The sequence below is a fragment of the Protopterus annectens genome, chromosome 5.part1, assembly GCF_019279795.1.
Source record: "Protopterus annectens isolate FY-2018-M chromosome 5.part1, PAN1.0, whole genome shotgun sequence".
NCBI classification, from domain to species: Eukaryota; Metazoa; Chordata; order Ceratodontiformes; family Protopteridae; genus Protopterus; species Protopterus annectens.
This window is the reverse complement of record NC_056736.1, coordinates 357,397,490-357,415,561: the sequence shown is the minus strand read 5'-3', so window position 1 is coordinate 357,415,561 and position 18,072 is coordinate 357,397,490. Positions and strand designations below refer to the sequence as shown.

The following is an 18,072-nucleotide window of genomic DNA, read 5'->3' as shown; positions in this document are numbered from 1 at the left end:
ATGGTGTTTCACTAAAGATGTTCCACAAGACTTCATTCTTGGACCTTTGTTATTTTTTTTATACATAAAGAATCTCCATATGATCTACCTGATATTGACTGCATTTTCCATTCGGGTGATATTTACTTAATAAGATGCTGTAAACCTTCTGTGAGTTTGAAAAAATGACCCCCAACTAGATTTCCAATCGGTTTCCAATTACACTGTCCCAAATCAGCTTACCATAAACACCATCAAGATAATGAAAGATGGAAAACCTTTCATGTTCCATACAGTCTTGAGCCTACCTCAAAGCCCCTTGAAACAGAAACTGCCTGTAAATGTCTTGGAACGTCAGAAGCCTTTACATAATCAAACAGGGACCTGTATTAAAGATATTTCATTTCATCTAAGGCTGGCCTATAAACTTACTACTCTGTTTATACTGAAGGAAAGGGAGCTACAGAGAACAACAGCCTAGTAAGTACCTCTGAACAATGTCAGGCTAGGCTAGAGTATATGTTTCCCCTGACTTTGTTCAGTTTCCCTGCTAATTCTGTACCACTTCAGATAACTATAGGTAATATTTTAGGATTTATTCACCTTTCTGATAATAAAGGACACCACTGTCTCATTGTAGAAATGTCCAGTTGATTGCCAGCTGCAGCTATATCTGTATTATTATTAAATTCACTCATCTTTATACTTAGCAGTGATTCCCACTGCCCACCATAATGAAGTCAGCCTTAGTTCAATAACAATATTTCTGCAATTAGTTCGTATAATGGAACTGTATTCAGTAGACCTCCCTTTACATTATCAGCAACGTAAACAGCATTCTCTAGAACAGTGCCTGCATCTCAAAACTGCACAAAATTCAACCGTACAAAATGTTTAGAAACAAGCTAAACAGCATTTATTAAATTAATATTAATGCACATGTTTTAGACATAGTGGATAACATTTTTCTTTATTTGTTAAGGTTCTGCCTTTTCATTATCAGCCAGCATAACATCTCTTACATTGCCACACAAAATTCATCCATCCTTCCATAATCCCCTTTTTCATATTTTTGCATATGGGATGGGGGTGTCACATTAACAGTGACAATCATCTAGAGTCAGTGCTCACACACACACACACACACACACACACACACACACACACACACACACACACATACACACGCACACGTAAACACATTCACACCTATTGACAATTTTAGAATGTCTAATCCTCCTACTGCATATCTTTGGAATGTGGGAGGAAACTGAAGTACTATAAATGTATTCTATATATCTTTTCTTGTCTTTTTCTGCCTTGGTTATTTCTTAGTTTTTACTAGATTAGACATTTTCTAACATGTTTCTTGATAAAGTTTCCAACATTGGAGACAAAAGCACTTGTTTAATTTTTATTTGATTTATTTGGACTAAATAAAGTGTGTTTTTGAGTTTTGCTTGCTTTTTAGCACTTATTTACTTCCTCTCCGTATTCCGAAGCTGTTTTATTTTTGTGGATCCAGTTTTGTGTGCTTTTTTGATTTTCTAACATGTATTACATTATAAAAGCTTACATTTTGTACTATTATACATCGTACGACATCCAAGTGATAATAATTATGTGCTTCTATCACTACTGCATATGTATTTTTCTTTTGGTCTGCTGTGAAGTATTATACATTTTATATTTTATCTGCAAGTCCTTCTATTCATTTTACTTCTCTGAAAAGAGTCTTTGCATCAGTTCATTCCTCTGGTTAACAAACATTAAACATATAAAGCCATGAATAAAAATACAAATATCTAACATAACTGCAAAGTATAAAAGGAATGGCGATACACGTAATAAACTTGCTATGTAAAATGAGAATACAGTAACTAGACTAGGGTAGCACTTGGACTGAGTACCTTATTTATAATACTGTTTACAAGGTGGTCATGAATGTGGAATGGATAGGCTCTCAGCTTAAAAATATTTATGTCTTACTCTCACTTTAAGATATACTAAAGGAAAGCATTATTATTATTATAAAAAAACATTATTAGTATTATAAAATGATCAATATTTATATTACAAATATCCTGTTATTCTAAATTCTTTGAGACGTATTACACAACAAACATTTGTGATGTGATGGCCACTTGTACTGAAATCATATTGTCTCTTCTGGGCTCCTAATTGAGTTGGGAAATTAAGCCTTGATTTACTTGTGTTTTACTTTCTGTTCAAAACCATCATTATATAGACAGTCATTCATATGATATCAATCTAAGGAGAAATAAACTTTGATAGAATCAAATAAACTTATGCTTTGTCAGAGTTTAAGCATATGCCAAAAGTATTTAACCTATAGAATTGTTGTTCATGACTTTCGAATGCAAACAGAAAATATACCATTTTATTAGTACAATAAGACATTCATATATTCAAAAATGTAGAAATATCAGAAATTAGTGATTTCGGAATTAGACTTAATATTGCCTTCTAATTCATTTCAAGGGATATATATTCATTACATAGTAGCATGCACATGCACCTAGCTGGTTAACAATCTGCACAGTTTCACTAATGAAATGAATGGTCCTTCAGGTTTTATGTTTTCAGGGACATTTTAAATATATTGGGGCTGGGCTTACATACAGGATTTAACAAAAGTGCAAGTAGGACACACTAATGCACAGAGTAGTATAACCCAAAGTAATATGATTAGTAGAAAAGCACATGACAACATACACAATTGCAGGGTAGGAGACAGAAATTTCAATGAAGTTAATTATTGCTTAATGCAAACTTTGGTATGTATAGTCTTACCTGACAGAATAGCTGGTGATTATCTTCAGAGACAAGTAACAGACAACAGCATGGTGATTGTGTCTCTTGCTGGAGCTAGGGATAGCAAAGAAAGGAGAATTAATTCTTCAAGTACAAACTCAATGTTTATTTCTGTTTTAATATAGTTCATTTTAGTATAGTGCATAGGAATGAGGGATAATTTTGTGGTCCTGACAAAACATCCCCCATTGCCACTATCAACCCAGACAGAATGCAACTCTAGCCTCCTTTCTGGAGAGATGAAGAGCTTAAATATGATAGTCTCTTAGTGGAGGCTGGGACTCAATAACAATTGTATGGGGTGTAATGAGCATTTAGCACCAAGTCCTGTCTATACAGCATATGTATATATCTACGTGAGCAAATACCTGACCTGACAGACTGTATGTTGTGCATCTCATGGGAGGGCTAGTGCATAAAGATTATAAAAAAGTCATGTCATTCACAGCATAATGCTCCATTCCACCTGGTTATCCTTCCCTATCCACAGCATAATGTTCTCTGCCACCCAACTATCCATCCCATCTCTCCCATGGCATAATGGTTCCTGTCACCCAGCTGTCCATCCAGAGCATAATGGTTCCTACCGTCCAGTTACTCATCCAGTCCACAGCATAACAGTCCCTGCTACTCTATTGACAGGATAACTTTTCCTGACACCAACCTATTCATCCCATCCAGCATAATGACCACTAGGTTTCCATCCTATTCACCTTATAATGTTCCTTTCAACCCAGCTAAGTATCCCATCCATATCATAATCATCCCTGACAACCAGCTTTCCAACTCAACCACAGCATAACTGCCCTAGCCACCAAGCTATCCATCCCATCCACAGCATTGTCATCCCTGCCACCCAGCTATCTATCCCATCCACAGCATAATGCTTCCTGCTACCAAACTACCCACCTGATCCACAGCATTATCATCCCTGCCACCCAGCCATCTATCCCATCCACAGCATAATGGCCCCTGCCACTCAGCTATCCAACTACAGCATAATGGTCCTTGTAACTCAACGACTTCCCCTTAACAAGGTTCATGTGGGTGTAACTCACTAAAATAAAGGGGCTGATGGCAGGGAGACAAGGAGCCTAAGGTTAGAAATAAGAAGAAAAGCTTATTAGCATTTCTTTGTGAGATAGGAAACTTTTCGTTTTAGGGTGGTAATCATGGGTGTAAAGGAAGACATTAGCGTAGACCATCCTACCTGCAAAAATACCACAGTGTACCTCACAGACTGTGTCATACAGACCGATGAGTGAAAACAGACTGACTATAGCTTACAGGACAGCCTGAAGTATAGGCCATGCTGTTAAGAGTTCTGTATAGCAATCACTATTAGTTTATGTTTAATGACACTGTTTCCTTTAACTGATTTGGCTGTATGTGATGCTGCTGAGCATCTGTGGCACTTGTATAACTACCGCCTTAGAAAATGTAATTATTATCAGCATAACTGACTGATGGAATAGCTGTATAAGCAATTGTTTTATAGTCCTGATTTTAGGACCATAGTCCTGACCACTTAATCAGCTAAAGCAAGCAAACTGACAAAACTGTTGCTAGTAGCTTAATGAATATCACGTATGTCTGATATATGTACTATGGTAAGATGGAAGTCAAGTTAAACAATGATCAGGCAGTGTTCAGTCATAACAACAAATGACTATGACTGGTCAAATGCAGCTCTTCAAGAAGAGTTGACATTTTGAATGTGTGTTTGCCCAATTATATATTTACTATGGTACTACATTTTGTAGGTGTTGGTGTAAGCTCTATGTAGGTGTTTATATAATAAGAATGTGAGAGACAAAGTTCACTACCTCAAAAAATGCTTTGTTACTAAAGGGTAAAATGGATTAGTTTAGGAAGGTTGTTTCCTTAGTGTGCATGTGGGTTTCACGTATCTATTTAATTGTTCACATAGATGCAGTTTGTAGTCACCCATATATAGTACCATAAATCCATTAACATAAGTCCAGTTGTGGTGAAGGCAGTCAGGCTGTTTGCTGTTTTGTACAGGATGTCCATCATACTTGGCAGGGTCATGCAGATGGTACATGAAGAACAGGTGTTGTTTTAAATATTGAAGTGCTGTGTTTAATTTTATGCAGAGCTGCTTCCGTCAGCACAATTTCTGCTGTACAGGGTGCAAAGTAAATACTGACAGACATTGTATTTGTTAAAGGTGCTATTCCTTGGAATTATTCAATTGGAAGATTCTAGGACCCAATGTTTGGATACTTGCTAACTTTTACTTCTTAATTGATTGGATGATGGTGGCCATGCAGACAAAGCTGATGTTCTCTGTCTTTGAAGAGCAGTCCCTGTTCTTACTTTGTAGGCTTAGGCAACAATGCTTGCAGAAGAAGGAAATGATAGTAGGAGGTGTAATAGACAGATCAGTTTTATGTTGAATTATGCTAGATGGAAGGGAAAATAAGGAAAAGTTAGATAAAAGGAGAATTAGAGAAAGAATAGAGGATTCCGAGATGTGTTAATGTTAAGTTGGGATAGTTACATTTGTAAGCAGTGACCACTAAGATGAATAGCCACAATCCCAATCATTAATCTAAATAAAGTTTAATGTTACTATAGTTTTACATTGTCTATAATACAGAATAATGTTGCTGCTTAGGTAAGAGAGGTGCTAGCAGATGGATTTTTCCAAAAAATAATGACTTGCTGATATTTTTTACAGAACTAGGTATTTGTAATGGTTATTATTTCAGGACCTTTTCATTCTGTGAGAACAGAGGTCACAGAGAGCAGGGTTTGACATAACTCAGAGGGTCTATGAGGTGAGGACCTTAGCCATTATGCTAAGTCTTCAGGCGCACATCATCTCACAGGAGTTTTTAGACCACAGAAACAAATGACACGGGTTTTAGTCAATTTGAATACGACTGGTTCTTTAAACCTTGTTTTTTTCTGATTATAAGGTGGGTTTATGCTAGTTAGGGGAGCTGTTTAGAGATGCACATGCCAAATGGAGCATTGTTTTCTATGCTGGAGAGGATGAGTGCAGAATAAAAGAAAATTATGACAAACTGCAATTTGGATGAGGTATAGAGATTTTCTGACAGTATTGAAGATATACTGATTTAAGGACAGGTTGTTGTGCACATAATTTCCTAAATCCCAGTTTCTGGTGTAAGTCTTAAGTTGCATTCCATTTAAGTGATTGTTTGCAGCAGCACTATTTTTTCATAGGTTCATAAAATCAGAGGTAAGTACTAGGCTAGCTGTCCTTGTGGGCCATTTTAATCCTAGCCAGTTTCTCTTTTTGTGCTTGAAATAACCTATCCCATTTTGTTATAAATTTGCCTTACCCATCCCTTGCTTGATAATTATAAATTACCTCTAATGAGAATAACTGGGATTGTACCACAAATAATTTGAGGAGATCCACAGATGGACTAAGGCATTCGGGAGCTGCCTCTGTCCATTAGTTGTACAATTGGCAGTCCTGGGTCAAATTTTATGTTTCCCATCCATAGACCTAAGTTGCACTTGAAAATGGACAGGGTGAACATTGTTTTATGTGGATGGGGATCCTGTTTCACAGCATATGTATCCTCTGAAAGATTGACCTGTCCCTCAAACTTTCTGTTGATGTTGTAGAGAAGGTTTGGAATATCCTAGAGCAAGTATTTTTTATGCCATTTAACTTACTGATGTGTGGTAAATCCAGCAGTAATGGGTCTGAGAATGCCTTATATGCCAGACACGTGTCACCTCTTAGCAGTCTATATGATAACGAGTATAGTGACAGGGCTTTGAGAAGGTCCACAAAGGACATGTTGTTTACGCTTTGTATCCTTTTAGTAAGGTATCTCTATTGGCATTCCAGTCATTGCATCTGTCTGGACAGATACATGCCAAAGGGAGCATTATATTCAGTAACTAGTCTAATGAGGGCTGAGTAAAGGTTTAACACCCTAGATCTAGACATGCTTCCTTTGTTTATAAGCTGTGCAATACAGAAAGACTTTCTTACAACAGTAAACACACATTGTTCAAAAGTTAAGCCACTGTCCGCATAAGTTCCCAAATCCTGAACAACTGTCTTAACTCTTAGGGCATATTGTCAGTGTGGCAGTTCCCTGGGGTATATGACTTTCCAAAGGACATAATTATGCATTTTTTGGCATTTAATTTCAGTCCATTCCTGTTGTATGGCTAACTCATTTGGAGATTCATTGACTGCTCCTAGCTTGCAGTCATCTGCACACTTAGTCAGCCAGTGCCCTTTGGTATTGGCTTTTAATTCAAAAAAGTAGATGCTAAACAGGAGGGGTCCCATCACAAAACCTTGGGGGACTCCACTGATGACTGGTCTTTTTTTGGAGGTAACTTCCCCTATTTTTGATTGGTTCCATCCTATGTGTGTGCCAGTTGGCAATCCAGTGAGTGACATAGGGGTTTATTCCCAGTTTATTTAGCTTTTTTACTATGCTAGAGTGGGGAATTGAGTCAAACGCTTTGGCCAGGTTGAGGTATGCAATGTGTACTGATTTGCCTTCATCCATTGCTTTGGTGACCTTTTTACAAAAAAACACTAGGCTGAGTAGACATGACCTATCCTTGATGAATCCAAACTGAAATGGGTTCAATGATTGATAATTCCATGGTAAGTCTTTCCATGGCTTTGCATATGAAGCTGGTCAAATTTATGGGTCTGTAATTCCTGGATCTATGGAAGGTTCTCTCTTATGCAGTAGAAAGACTATAGCTGTATGGAGACTGAAATTGAACAGTACTGTTAGGGGTGTGGCTAAATTGTGCTTCATGCTATTTAAGATGCACCCACAGATATTGACAGAAACTACTGGTGCAGTATTGTTAGCTTTTGATAGTAGTTTTATGGCTTGGTCTTGTGGGAGGAGCCAGTTTCAAGTATACATTGTCGGACAGATGGAGGGGAGAGAGGGGCAAAGTTAGAGTAAAATGTATTGGCCAGTAGGTTCACTGTATCTTCAGCCTCAATGTAGCTAACATTGTTCACATTCAGCTCAGCTCTTTGCTGCATTGTGCTTTTGAGATTACAGACATAACTAAAACATGCCTTGTGATTGTCTTGGGCTTGGGTAGCTGTTTTAGCCTCAAATGTGGCTTTGGTGGATTTTAGTGTGCTCCAGAGTTGTTCTTTTTATTTCAGAGACAATGGCTCTAACATTCTGGGAATTACTGTGTTACTTTTTGTCAAAATTATTTCCTTTTTTTTTTTTTTTTTTTTTTTTTATAAAACATATTGATATTATGGTTCCACCATGTAGGTTTGTTTCTGGGGGTTTGGCCTGCACTTATTCCTATGGGGTACAGCTGTATCTATGCAGCTGTTTACCCCCTGGTAAACAAAGGTTTCCAAAAGGGACTAACCTACCTTTCTCTGAATTTAGGGTGAAAGTGATTAGAACTACTAGTGTGATCAATACCTTGACTGAATGAGAATGAGAGTTTATGATGATTTATAGTTTAGATTCGTCTGCACATTTATGTAGACAAATGTTATTAGCATCTGTCTGTACTACAGGAGATAGCCAAGGGCAGAACCTTTAGAGAGACCACAGAATGAGAGAAGTGAAAGAAGAGCAACCTTCTGTGAAGTTGTATAATAATCTTTGGATCTTGTTCAAATTATTGGGGGTATAGGCGTTTGGTAGATTGACCAGTGGCAGTAGATCTGCAGGCATTTTACTGCAATGGGGTAATAAAGCAGGAGTTGAATCTTAGAATGAAGGTCTCAGTTTACTGGTCTGTCTGCTTCCTATCCCCACCCAGAGTCATGAACTTTGGGTAGTGATGGAAAAGATGACATTTCAGATACAAGTGACAGAAATAAGTTTCCTTCAAAGTGTTGCTGGGCACAGTCTACATGGCAATTTGAAAAGCTTGGCAATTCTAGCATGATCTTGAAGTAAAGACATCACTCATCCAAATTATGGGAAACCAGTTGAGATAGTTTGGTTATTTAATAAGGATGACCCCTTGTCACCTCCCTTTGGAGATTTACCAGGATCAATCCACAGTAAAGAGATTCTAGGTCCCACCCCACATGTATTGGAGAGACTATTTCTCAACTTACCTCAGAATACCTAGGAATCCATCAGGATGGGCAGGAAACCATGCTGGGGATAGATATTTTACTCAACTTGTTACTACTATGAACAGCAACAGGACAAGATGTACAGAAAAGAGATGGACTGAGAAATGATAGGAAACAACTTTTTCCTCAGGACATATGAAACTAATGCAAAATTGCTCTTGGGAAAATTGTGGCTCCATTAATAAGAGTAAATTATACTTGCAAATCCCATTTTCCCAAAGATGAATCAAAGACTGCTGAACCTGCCAAAATATGCCAGTGTCCAAACTGACAGAATGTGAAGCAAATAAAAATGAATAACTATTTAAAAAAAGTGTCAAACCATCTGGCATTTGAAGTAGCTTTTTGTATTGTCTTCAGTTAGCTCTAGATGATTTTCAGAGATAACAACTCTTGGTCTCATTATTTGCCAGCTTTGAAGGAATATTCATTATATCATTAAAAACACTGTGGATTTTTGTTTTCCTGCATGAAAATGGATTGGAACACTCAGCCATTAATAATATTATATCAGGAACTGAAAAGTGCCCCAAATCTCCTTTCTGTAATATTCTAACTATGAAGTATATTACCGAAGGAAGTATATGATAACAATCAATGAATTTCTCATTTGGATGGTTCCCACCTTAGTGGTTGTCTTATTAGCATTAGCATTAGCTGCAGCAGGGCAATCTTTAAAGGTATTATTCCTTAAAAACCAAGTGCACTACCCAAAAATGGGATAAAATGAAAAAAAAAAACAAAAACAAATGTGCGGGATATCCATAAAGTATCTCTGTATATTCGCACATATTTGGTCCTTGTGATTGATATTAGCCCATCACCAAATTTAAATCTCCATATATTTCTCAGCTCAATGTGGGCATCGGACAGTTTGGAAGAAAGAATTTTAACAAATAAAGAACACCTCCAAAATACAGAAAGGATAACTCCACTTTAATAATGAAAATACACAACGACTAAGTGCTTCAACCAAAAGTTATTGTGGCTTCATCAGAGTCATAAGGAAGCAAACATAAAACAAACATTTATATACAGCTGCCAATTAACCATATCCAATCAGAATAGAATACATCATACTCATCATACACCATCAATGCCAGATGGTTTGACACATAGTTCACAAAGTCAGTGTGCCAAACAGTCACAGCCCTTAAGGCCAAACAACATGCCTGATACACTTGTAATAGGTGACTCCATAGTCAGACACACTGACGTCCCGCTCACCAGACTGAACAAGGAAAAGGTTACAGTAAGCTGCCTGTCGGGCGCTAGAATCCGCCACATCACACAAGCACTCAGGTCACTCCAAGGCAAGTACAAATATGACTCAGTCATTGTCCATGCCGGTGTGAATGACCTGAGACGTACCTCCCTGGACTACATGAAAAGAGACATAGAGGAGCTCTCTGATTATGTAGCCCAGGCCAGTATGACCATGACCCTGAGCAGCATCTTACCCTCACCAAGAATGATGCCACAGTACAAAGACAAAATGATCAGCTTTAACAACTGGCTCAATTACTGGTGTCATTCTAAGGGGATCCAATGTCTGTCTGCTTGGGATGACATGCTTGACAAGCCACGCTGCTTCGCAAGGGACGGCTTGCACCTGTCACCCCTGGGCTTCTGGATATTGGTCAAGGCTCTTGCCACCCCCATAATGCCTTTTTTAGGCAAGGCTCAAAAGACAAACCCACCGCCCTAGAAAACACAAGTGGAAAAATACTAAGGGTAATGCTGCTCAACGCCAGAAGTCTAAACCTCAAGATGCATGCTCTTGAAGCCCTCCTCAGTATGGAGAACATCGATGTCTGTGCAGTGACTGAAACCTGGTTCAATGCTCTGGAGAGTACCCCAGCACTACCAGGTTATACCTCATATCATGCTTTTCGGCCTCAAAACTTGGACCGAACCACAAAAGGAGGGGGGAGTATCCATATTTATCAAAGATACCCACACCTCCAGGTTAGTGGCAACGCACGAAGCATCGGAGACCATCCAGGTGCAACTAACCATAGGCAAAACTGCCCTACAGTTTGTAGCATGCTACATACCACCCTCTCAAACTCAGGAACCCCACTCAGCCTTCCTGAAGACACTGGAGAGTATGACTGTCTCTCCAAATACCATCATATTGGGGGACTTCAACTACCCAAAAATAGACTTGGAGCATTACTCAAGCCCCAACACCCTAGCCCAAAGGTTCCTAGAATTCATAAACTCAAATGCGATGGAACAACTAGTCACCACTCCCACAAGAGGAGATAATATACTAGACCTGATCATCACAAACATGGGGACACAATGCTCCACACCGGAAGTATACCCCTCATTGGTGAGATCAGACCATAAATTAATCTCACTGGAAATCCACATCCTGTCCCCACCCCCAGCACAAAAGACCACAGTGAAGAATTTCTCAAAAGCTAACTTCACACTTCTTAAGACTGAAGTGGTATCCTTCAAGGCCCCTGGGCCAGTGAAAACCACAGCCCACACCGCTGAATCCTTTATAAAAGCTTTCTATGGACACCTTCAAGAATGCATGGATCATGCAATCCCAAATAAAACCAAGACCCATTCCCCCAAAGGCAGGCATCCTGTCTGGTGGACCCCAGCCATAAACAAGCTTTACAACAGGAGGAGGAAGCTACTACATGACAGAGCAAAATCCCCAAAAGGGAAGGCATCTCTGATCAGTACTAGCAAAAAACTACGATCACTCATAAAATCATCTAAGGCCAACTTCGAGAGAAAAATCACAAAAGACATTAAAGACAATCACAAGGCCTTCTTTAGTTATGTTAGAAACCTGGGTGGAAACTCCCAGATATGCTCAGAGTTAGTCCAAAATGACAAAAAATACACTGAACCCACAGACATTACCAACATACTGGCAGACAGGTTCAGTGCAAATTTCTCTCCCCCCCCCCCCCAAAAGGAGAAATATCTATCCCAGCGGAGTGTAGCCTCCCTGACATCTCAGATGTCCAGGTGAGGGCTGCCTTCTCCAAAGCTAAAAACACAGCATCAATGGGACCAGACGGTATCCCGGGTTGCGTGCTACATGAACTCCAAGAGGAACTAAACCCGCACATAAGGCTGCTGTTTAATCTTAGAGCCTTACTACAGGATACATACCCAAAAAATGGTGTACAGCAACAGTGGTCCCACTCCACAAAGGAGGTGCTTCTATGGACCCTGGAAATTACCGCCCCATAAGCTTGACGAGCCTGGTCTGCAAAGCTATGGAGAGGATCATTATGGAACTCATAAACAAAGACACTGGGGACCTACAGACACTGGATCCTACCCAATTCGGCTTTATCAAGGGCAGATCCTGCCTTTTGAACCTGGTCGACTTTTTTGAAACAGTTACTAAGGCCATTGACGAGGGTAAGGCAGTTCACACAGCCTACCTTGATCTTGCAAAAGCCTTCGACACAATACCCCACTCAGGCATCATAGACAAGCTCACCAGCTTAAACGTAAACCTATATGTCATAAGATGGGTTGCAAACTGGCTCAAGGACAGAACCCACAAGTTCAGAATTGCTGGAGCCATGTCAGATTCTAAGCCAGTCACAAGCGGTGTCCCACAGGGCTCGGTCCTGGGACCCCTCTTGTTCGGCATTTATTTTTCCGAGGTGCAAGCAAACATAGGAGGATTGTGGCTAACCAAGTTCACAGATGACTGCAAACTGGGCGCCATAATTGATACTCCAGCGGACACAAGCATCCTTCAGAAAGGCCTCATAGAAATGGATAACTGGTGCCAGAGCCATGGCCTTAAACTGAACGCCAAAAAATGTATAGTCATACCCTTTGGGAAAAACAAAGTACCCACAAATTACCACATAGGTGGTAATCCATTAACGGAAGAAGTAATCAGGGACCTAGGGACCCAAGTTGACAGTAACCTCTCATTTGACACTCACATTGCCAAGGTGGTTAGGAAGACCTTCTATATTACCCCCCTTATCATGAAAGGATTCACATCTAGATCAAGAGAGGTCATTGTGCCCCTGTACTCTTCCCTTATCAGGCCCATAATTGAGTACAATGCCCCATTTGGGATGTACCTTACCCGACACCTGCAGCAGTTAGAAAGACCCCAAAAGTACCTCACCAAGAGGATCAAGGGTCTCAAACATATGTCATATGCTGCCTGGCTGAAGAAACTCCAGCTCTATTCAGTCACATACCGCCTACTCAGAGGCGATCTATGTCTGATGTACAAGGCCATGTCCAATCGTGAATTAATGGACATGCTCCACCTCAGAAAATCCAAATCCACCAGAGCCATGAGAGCGAGAGATTTGAACCTCAACACAGAAATAAATAGGACGTGCTGGAGGGACAGATTCGTAACCCAGAGGCTCCCTACACTCTGGAACAGAATCTCAGTCCATGTTAGGCAGAGCCCTCACTGACTCTCTTCAAGAGAAATCTTGATGAGTGGATGGGAGATTGTAGGTTTACCCCGGGGGTCACTTCTGTGTCACTACTAGACAGAGGCACAGTAAACTAAACCCTAAATGGGCATAGTATTCTCATTCCAAGGGGTGGCGAAAGCCACACACACTCGGGCTAGGCTTATAAATGCCCTAGGGCAGATAGCCTAGTATGAACCTATGAACCTTTATTAAAAAAATTATTATTTGGCAAAGTAAAATCATAATATTTAATTAAGCAGTAAGTCATGATGCTAAAATTTTTGCAAGAAATAGAATTTTTACTAATCCAAAAATATATATAAAAATATATTAATTTGAATCTAAAATTTAATAAAATTGAACTTTAAACTAAAATTAAAACCAGAATGACTATACATTGTTAGCCCTTTGTTTCAGTACTGGAACTAATGATATACTGTCATTTAGCCTTAACTGTCGCTTATATTCTATGTATAGTCAGTTTGGTTTTAATTTTAGTTTAAAGTTCAATTTTATTAAATTTTAGATTCAAATTGATATATTTATATATATTTTTGGATTAGTAAAAATTCTATTTCTTATGAAGATTTTAGCATCATGACATACTTCTAAATTAAATGTTATGATTTTACTTTGCCAAATAATTGTTTTAATATGTCAAACAAGACATTGATTTATGATGAGTATGATTTATTCTGTTTTGATTGGATGTGGTTAATGGGCAGCTGTATATAAATGTTTGTTTTAGGTTTGCTTCCTTATGACTCTGATGAAACCACAATAACTTTTGGCGAAAGCGCTTAGTCGTTGTGTATTTTCGTTATTAAAGTGGAGTTATCCTTTATGTATTTTGGAGGTGTTCTTTATTTGTTACAGTGTTTACCCTGTTTAGATTATTTTTGTTGGTTTGGAATAAAGAATGTTGGAATAACTCAGTAATGTAGTTACTGAGGACTGTCAAAAAGGAAATATGAGGACTGCCAACCATGAAATAATATTCCACAGTTTCTGATAAATAGAGAATTCTTCAAAAGTAAACACCCATTAAAAGCAGCAGTCCAAAGTATAAGAATAAATATAATAATACATCACTGTGACCTTAGAAACAGAAATTGTGCAAAGATTGTCAAATGTTCATACTTAATATACCAGAGACAAGCATGGGCATATACTTGAAAACAATAAATGCAAAGAGGGGCTGCACAATCCAGTAAAGGCAATATCTTGCTAAGAAGCAGGCAATGCATTAAAATATACAGTAGTGGCAAGCCAGCCAAAGCTATCATTGAAAACAGCAAGAGGAAGAAGTGCCCATTGCTGCCATGAAACACTAGCAAAATAACATGGTAGTGTTGTATGATGACAACATACAGAAATGAAGGCAGAAGTTCCCCTGTCAGCACAGACAAAAAAACTGTGGAGCAGATTGACAGCTCAATGATGCAGAAGCAAGCTGTTTACTTGTGGAGCCAATGTCATAGGTTCATCAGGGAAACCTGGAAATGACACAAGTGCCTCTTTCCTATGTTGACCTGGGAATACTGTGCTGATAAGTCACTTGCTTAGAGACTCAAAAGGAAAATGGATGCTAAAGAGAAGAGAGTCCATATTCCTACCCTTGCCAAATCCAGTGGTTAAAATGATATCTTACAAAAAGAACCCCACTATGGACTGCTAGGTACTCAGTGCTAAGACCACTTTTATTTCCCCTTTCTAATAGTGACTTATCATCCTGACCTAAACATTACAATATAAGCTGATGTCATTCTCCTTTGAAAAGAGATCATTCCATATCTATCTTTGGAAATGAAATACACTCCACATTTATCAAATTACAGCACTGGAAATAATGCAAAAAACTTTCCATAAATTCAAATAAAATCAGCAACTGTGGTGTTTACCTTACCACAAAGACCAAATTAAACAATCCCACTTATTCTTTAAGATGTTCTAGGTAATCTAATCACCTATATTTGTCAACAAATATAACTCTAATTACTTCTGGCCTCTACCATATCTTTTAAGAAATACACAGAAACAATATTCAACAACAGTCTATATTAATTAAAACTATGCTATAAATTGACTCACCTCTTCTCTTTAGAAGCATAGCTGGCTCTAGTCAAAGATATTCTAGTTCCTAAGTCAGAATATGGTCTGACTATCATTTGTTTTATTTTTTATTCATTTATCCTTTAGGACTGGATTACTCCCACTAGTCCAGTAATTTCCTTCAGGAGAAAACCGTAATGGTATTTATGCTGCTAGGGGAAATATGGCCTGGACATTGGGGAACTTGTTCTACTCTTGTTGGTGTTGTTGGGAGAATACCTTTGGTCAGTGTACATCCTGCTTCTGTTCTGGGCACAGTCATAGCCTGTGGAAGCAGGACAACAACATGGTGGAGCTTGGGAGAGTGTATGATGGTGAGGAAGCTGTTGATATGGAGAATATGTGATCAGAAAGCGCTTTGTTGAGGAGCGAGTTGTTCACAGACAACACTGCTAAAGGTATTGAAGGAGGAGCCATTTTGTGGGGTCAGACGATGTGTCAGGATATGTAAGGAAGGCAGTTGTGTCTTCTACTGATTTGGAGTTACTATTTCAGCAGCATTTGTTTAGTGAAGTGGTCGAGGTGAGAGAGGAGTGCATTGTTACAACCCCCCCCCCAGTCAGGAGGGTTGCAGGATGATGTATTAAAATGTTTGCTTTTGGAAATTGAGCTAGAGAATGATCAGGATTTATCCTGAGATTAAGTGATGGATAGATTACAGGATTCAAAAGCACAAAACAGGAAAAAAAGGGGGAATCCCTAATGAGAATGAAGCATGCAGACATGGTAAAAATAAGAAGGGTACAATTAATAATGGAGCAGAACTATAGGTTAGAAAAATATTGTACTGTAAGAATCTTTAGCGAATCAGATGATGAAATGGACATGTTATAAAATATGGGACAATGTTGTTTCTTCTCTTGGTATTAAATCAGAGGAGATAAGAGCATTTATTTACATAAAGAGACATTTTGTGACATTATTTTTGAAACTGAGACAGGAATATGGAAAAAAGAAAAGACTGTCAGCTTCAGAGCTGTTATGCTTTTAAAGCTTTTAAAAGAGAAATTAAGAAAGTTCATCTTCAATTTAGAACTGATATTGAAAAAGAGACTTTAAAAAGACATTTGATAATAATATGCCAAGATATTATGCACATTAATAAAATTTATGGCAATAGAAGTTTATGAACTGGGGTTGGAAATGTAACACTGTGTTGAAAATGAAAAAAATATGTTATAGTGCATACTCTAAGTTTGATAAATCCTGGAGGGGGAAAGGGTATTTTAAGGTACTGGAGTCAACCTAAGACATGTTTTCATTGTGGAAAGTCAGGTCATTTAATTAATGAATGTGATAAAAGAGAGTGCTACACACGGTGAAATTAGATACATTGTAAGAGAATGTGAATTGAAATGTTTTACATATGATTAAACATGTCATTCTTGGATGGATTGAAAGGAGAAAAAAGAAGGGGGAAGGAAGATTGTAGGACATAACAGAGAGTGGCAACAGAGAGTGAAGCTTTGAAAGATGTGACAGAAGACAAACAGAGAACATGAATTGCTAAGTAAGAAAGTAAAAGAAACAGACAGAAAAGGAAGAAGGTTCAGAAATAAGTGAAGATGATACAAATTTATTTATTTTTATTTTATTTTACATTTGTTGACCGGGATAGTCCAACATGTCCATTTTCAGTGGAGGCCCCAGGGATATATTTACTTTGATATATACAATAAGTTATAACAGACAGACAGTTTGTAGAATACATGAGACACAATGTATAAGCAAATTTTATATCGGTTATTTATACTATACATGGTAGGACAAAAGATAGAAGATAGAATTATTTAATTCTTCATTAAGTTACTTAGCATGCAATATCCAACTGAGTTAGAGTCTTTGAGACACAGAGATAATGCTAGTCAGGTTAAGAGCAAGGGCATAGCCAGAGTGGTTTAAAATGTTTTCTGAGATATTCTTTGAACAGTGTATGTGAAGGTTGAAGAGTAAGGTCGGTCGGGAGTTGATTCCAGATTTTACCAGTCGAGTTGGCAAATAAGGCTTTGCCAGCTGAGTTGTTGGATTCGATGGTTTGGATAAATAGTCTATTGGGTGAGCGGAGTATACTGTGATTACTATATGGGCTGACAATATTTTTGAGTGCTGGTGTACTACCAGGGTGGTAGAGAGCTTTATGAGCTATTGTGAGCTGGGTAAACTGTAGTAGGGAAGGAAGTTCAAGCCACCCTAGAAGATTTAGGTTGTAACAATGGTGAGTCCTATAGGCTGAACCAGTGGCAAATCTAGCTATATGGTTATAGCAGTGGAATAGTTTGTTAATTTTAGTAATGTGCAGACCTGTGAGTAGGGGGGGAGGCATAAAGGAGAGTGGATAGAAGATGAAAGCAGGCAATGGCAGTTCTGGCAAGAAGAGTGAGGAAAGGTTTAAGCTGGTAAAGGGATCCAAGTTTTTTGTTTATGGTTTAGTTGTTTGATTGACATGTGCATCATATATAAGGTTGTCTATTGTGACTCCCAGGAGTTTGGTTTCTGCTTCAGGGGAGATAATGGTCCCATTGTTAGATATTATGGTAATGGTTGGAGGGTTGGACCTTGGGCGTGAACAGGAGCAGCTTTGTTTTTTTAGAGTTT

At 38.5% G+C, this 18,072-nt stretch overlaps 1 protein-coding gene across 1 annotated transcript in view; it reads right to left on the bottom strand.

Moving 5' to 3' along the window:
- The window catches only part of PDE2A (phosphodiesterase 2A), a 1,720,394-nt gene that overhangs the window by 577,086 nt on the left and 1,125,236 nt on the right, over window positions 1-18,072 (bottom strand). The window contains exon 10 of the mRNA XM_044072778.1: window positions 2,794-2,868. Within this exon, the coding sequence (XP_043928713.1) occupies window positions 2,794-2,868 (75 nt within the window). The remainder of the gene's footprint in view (window positions 1-2,793; window positions 2,869-18,072) is intronic.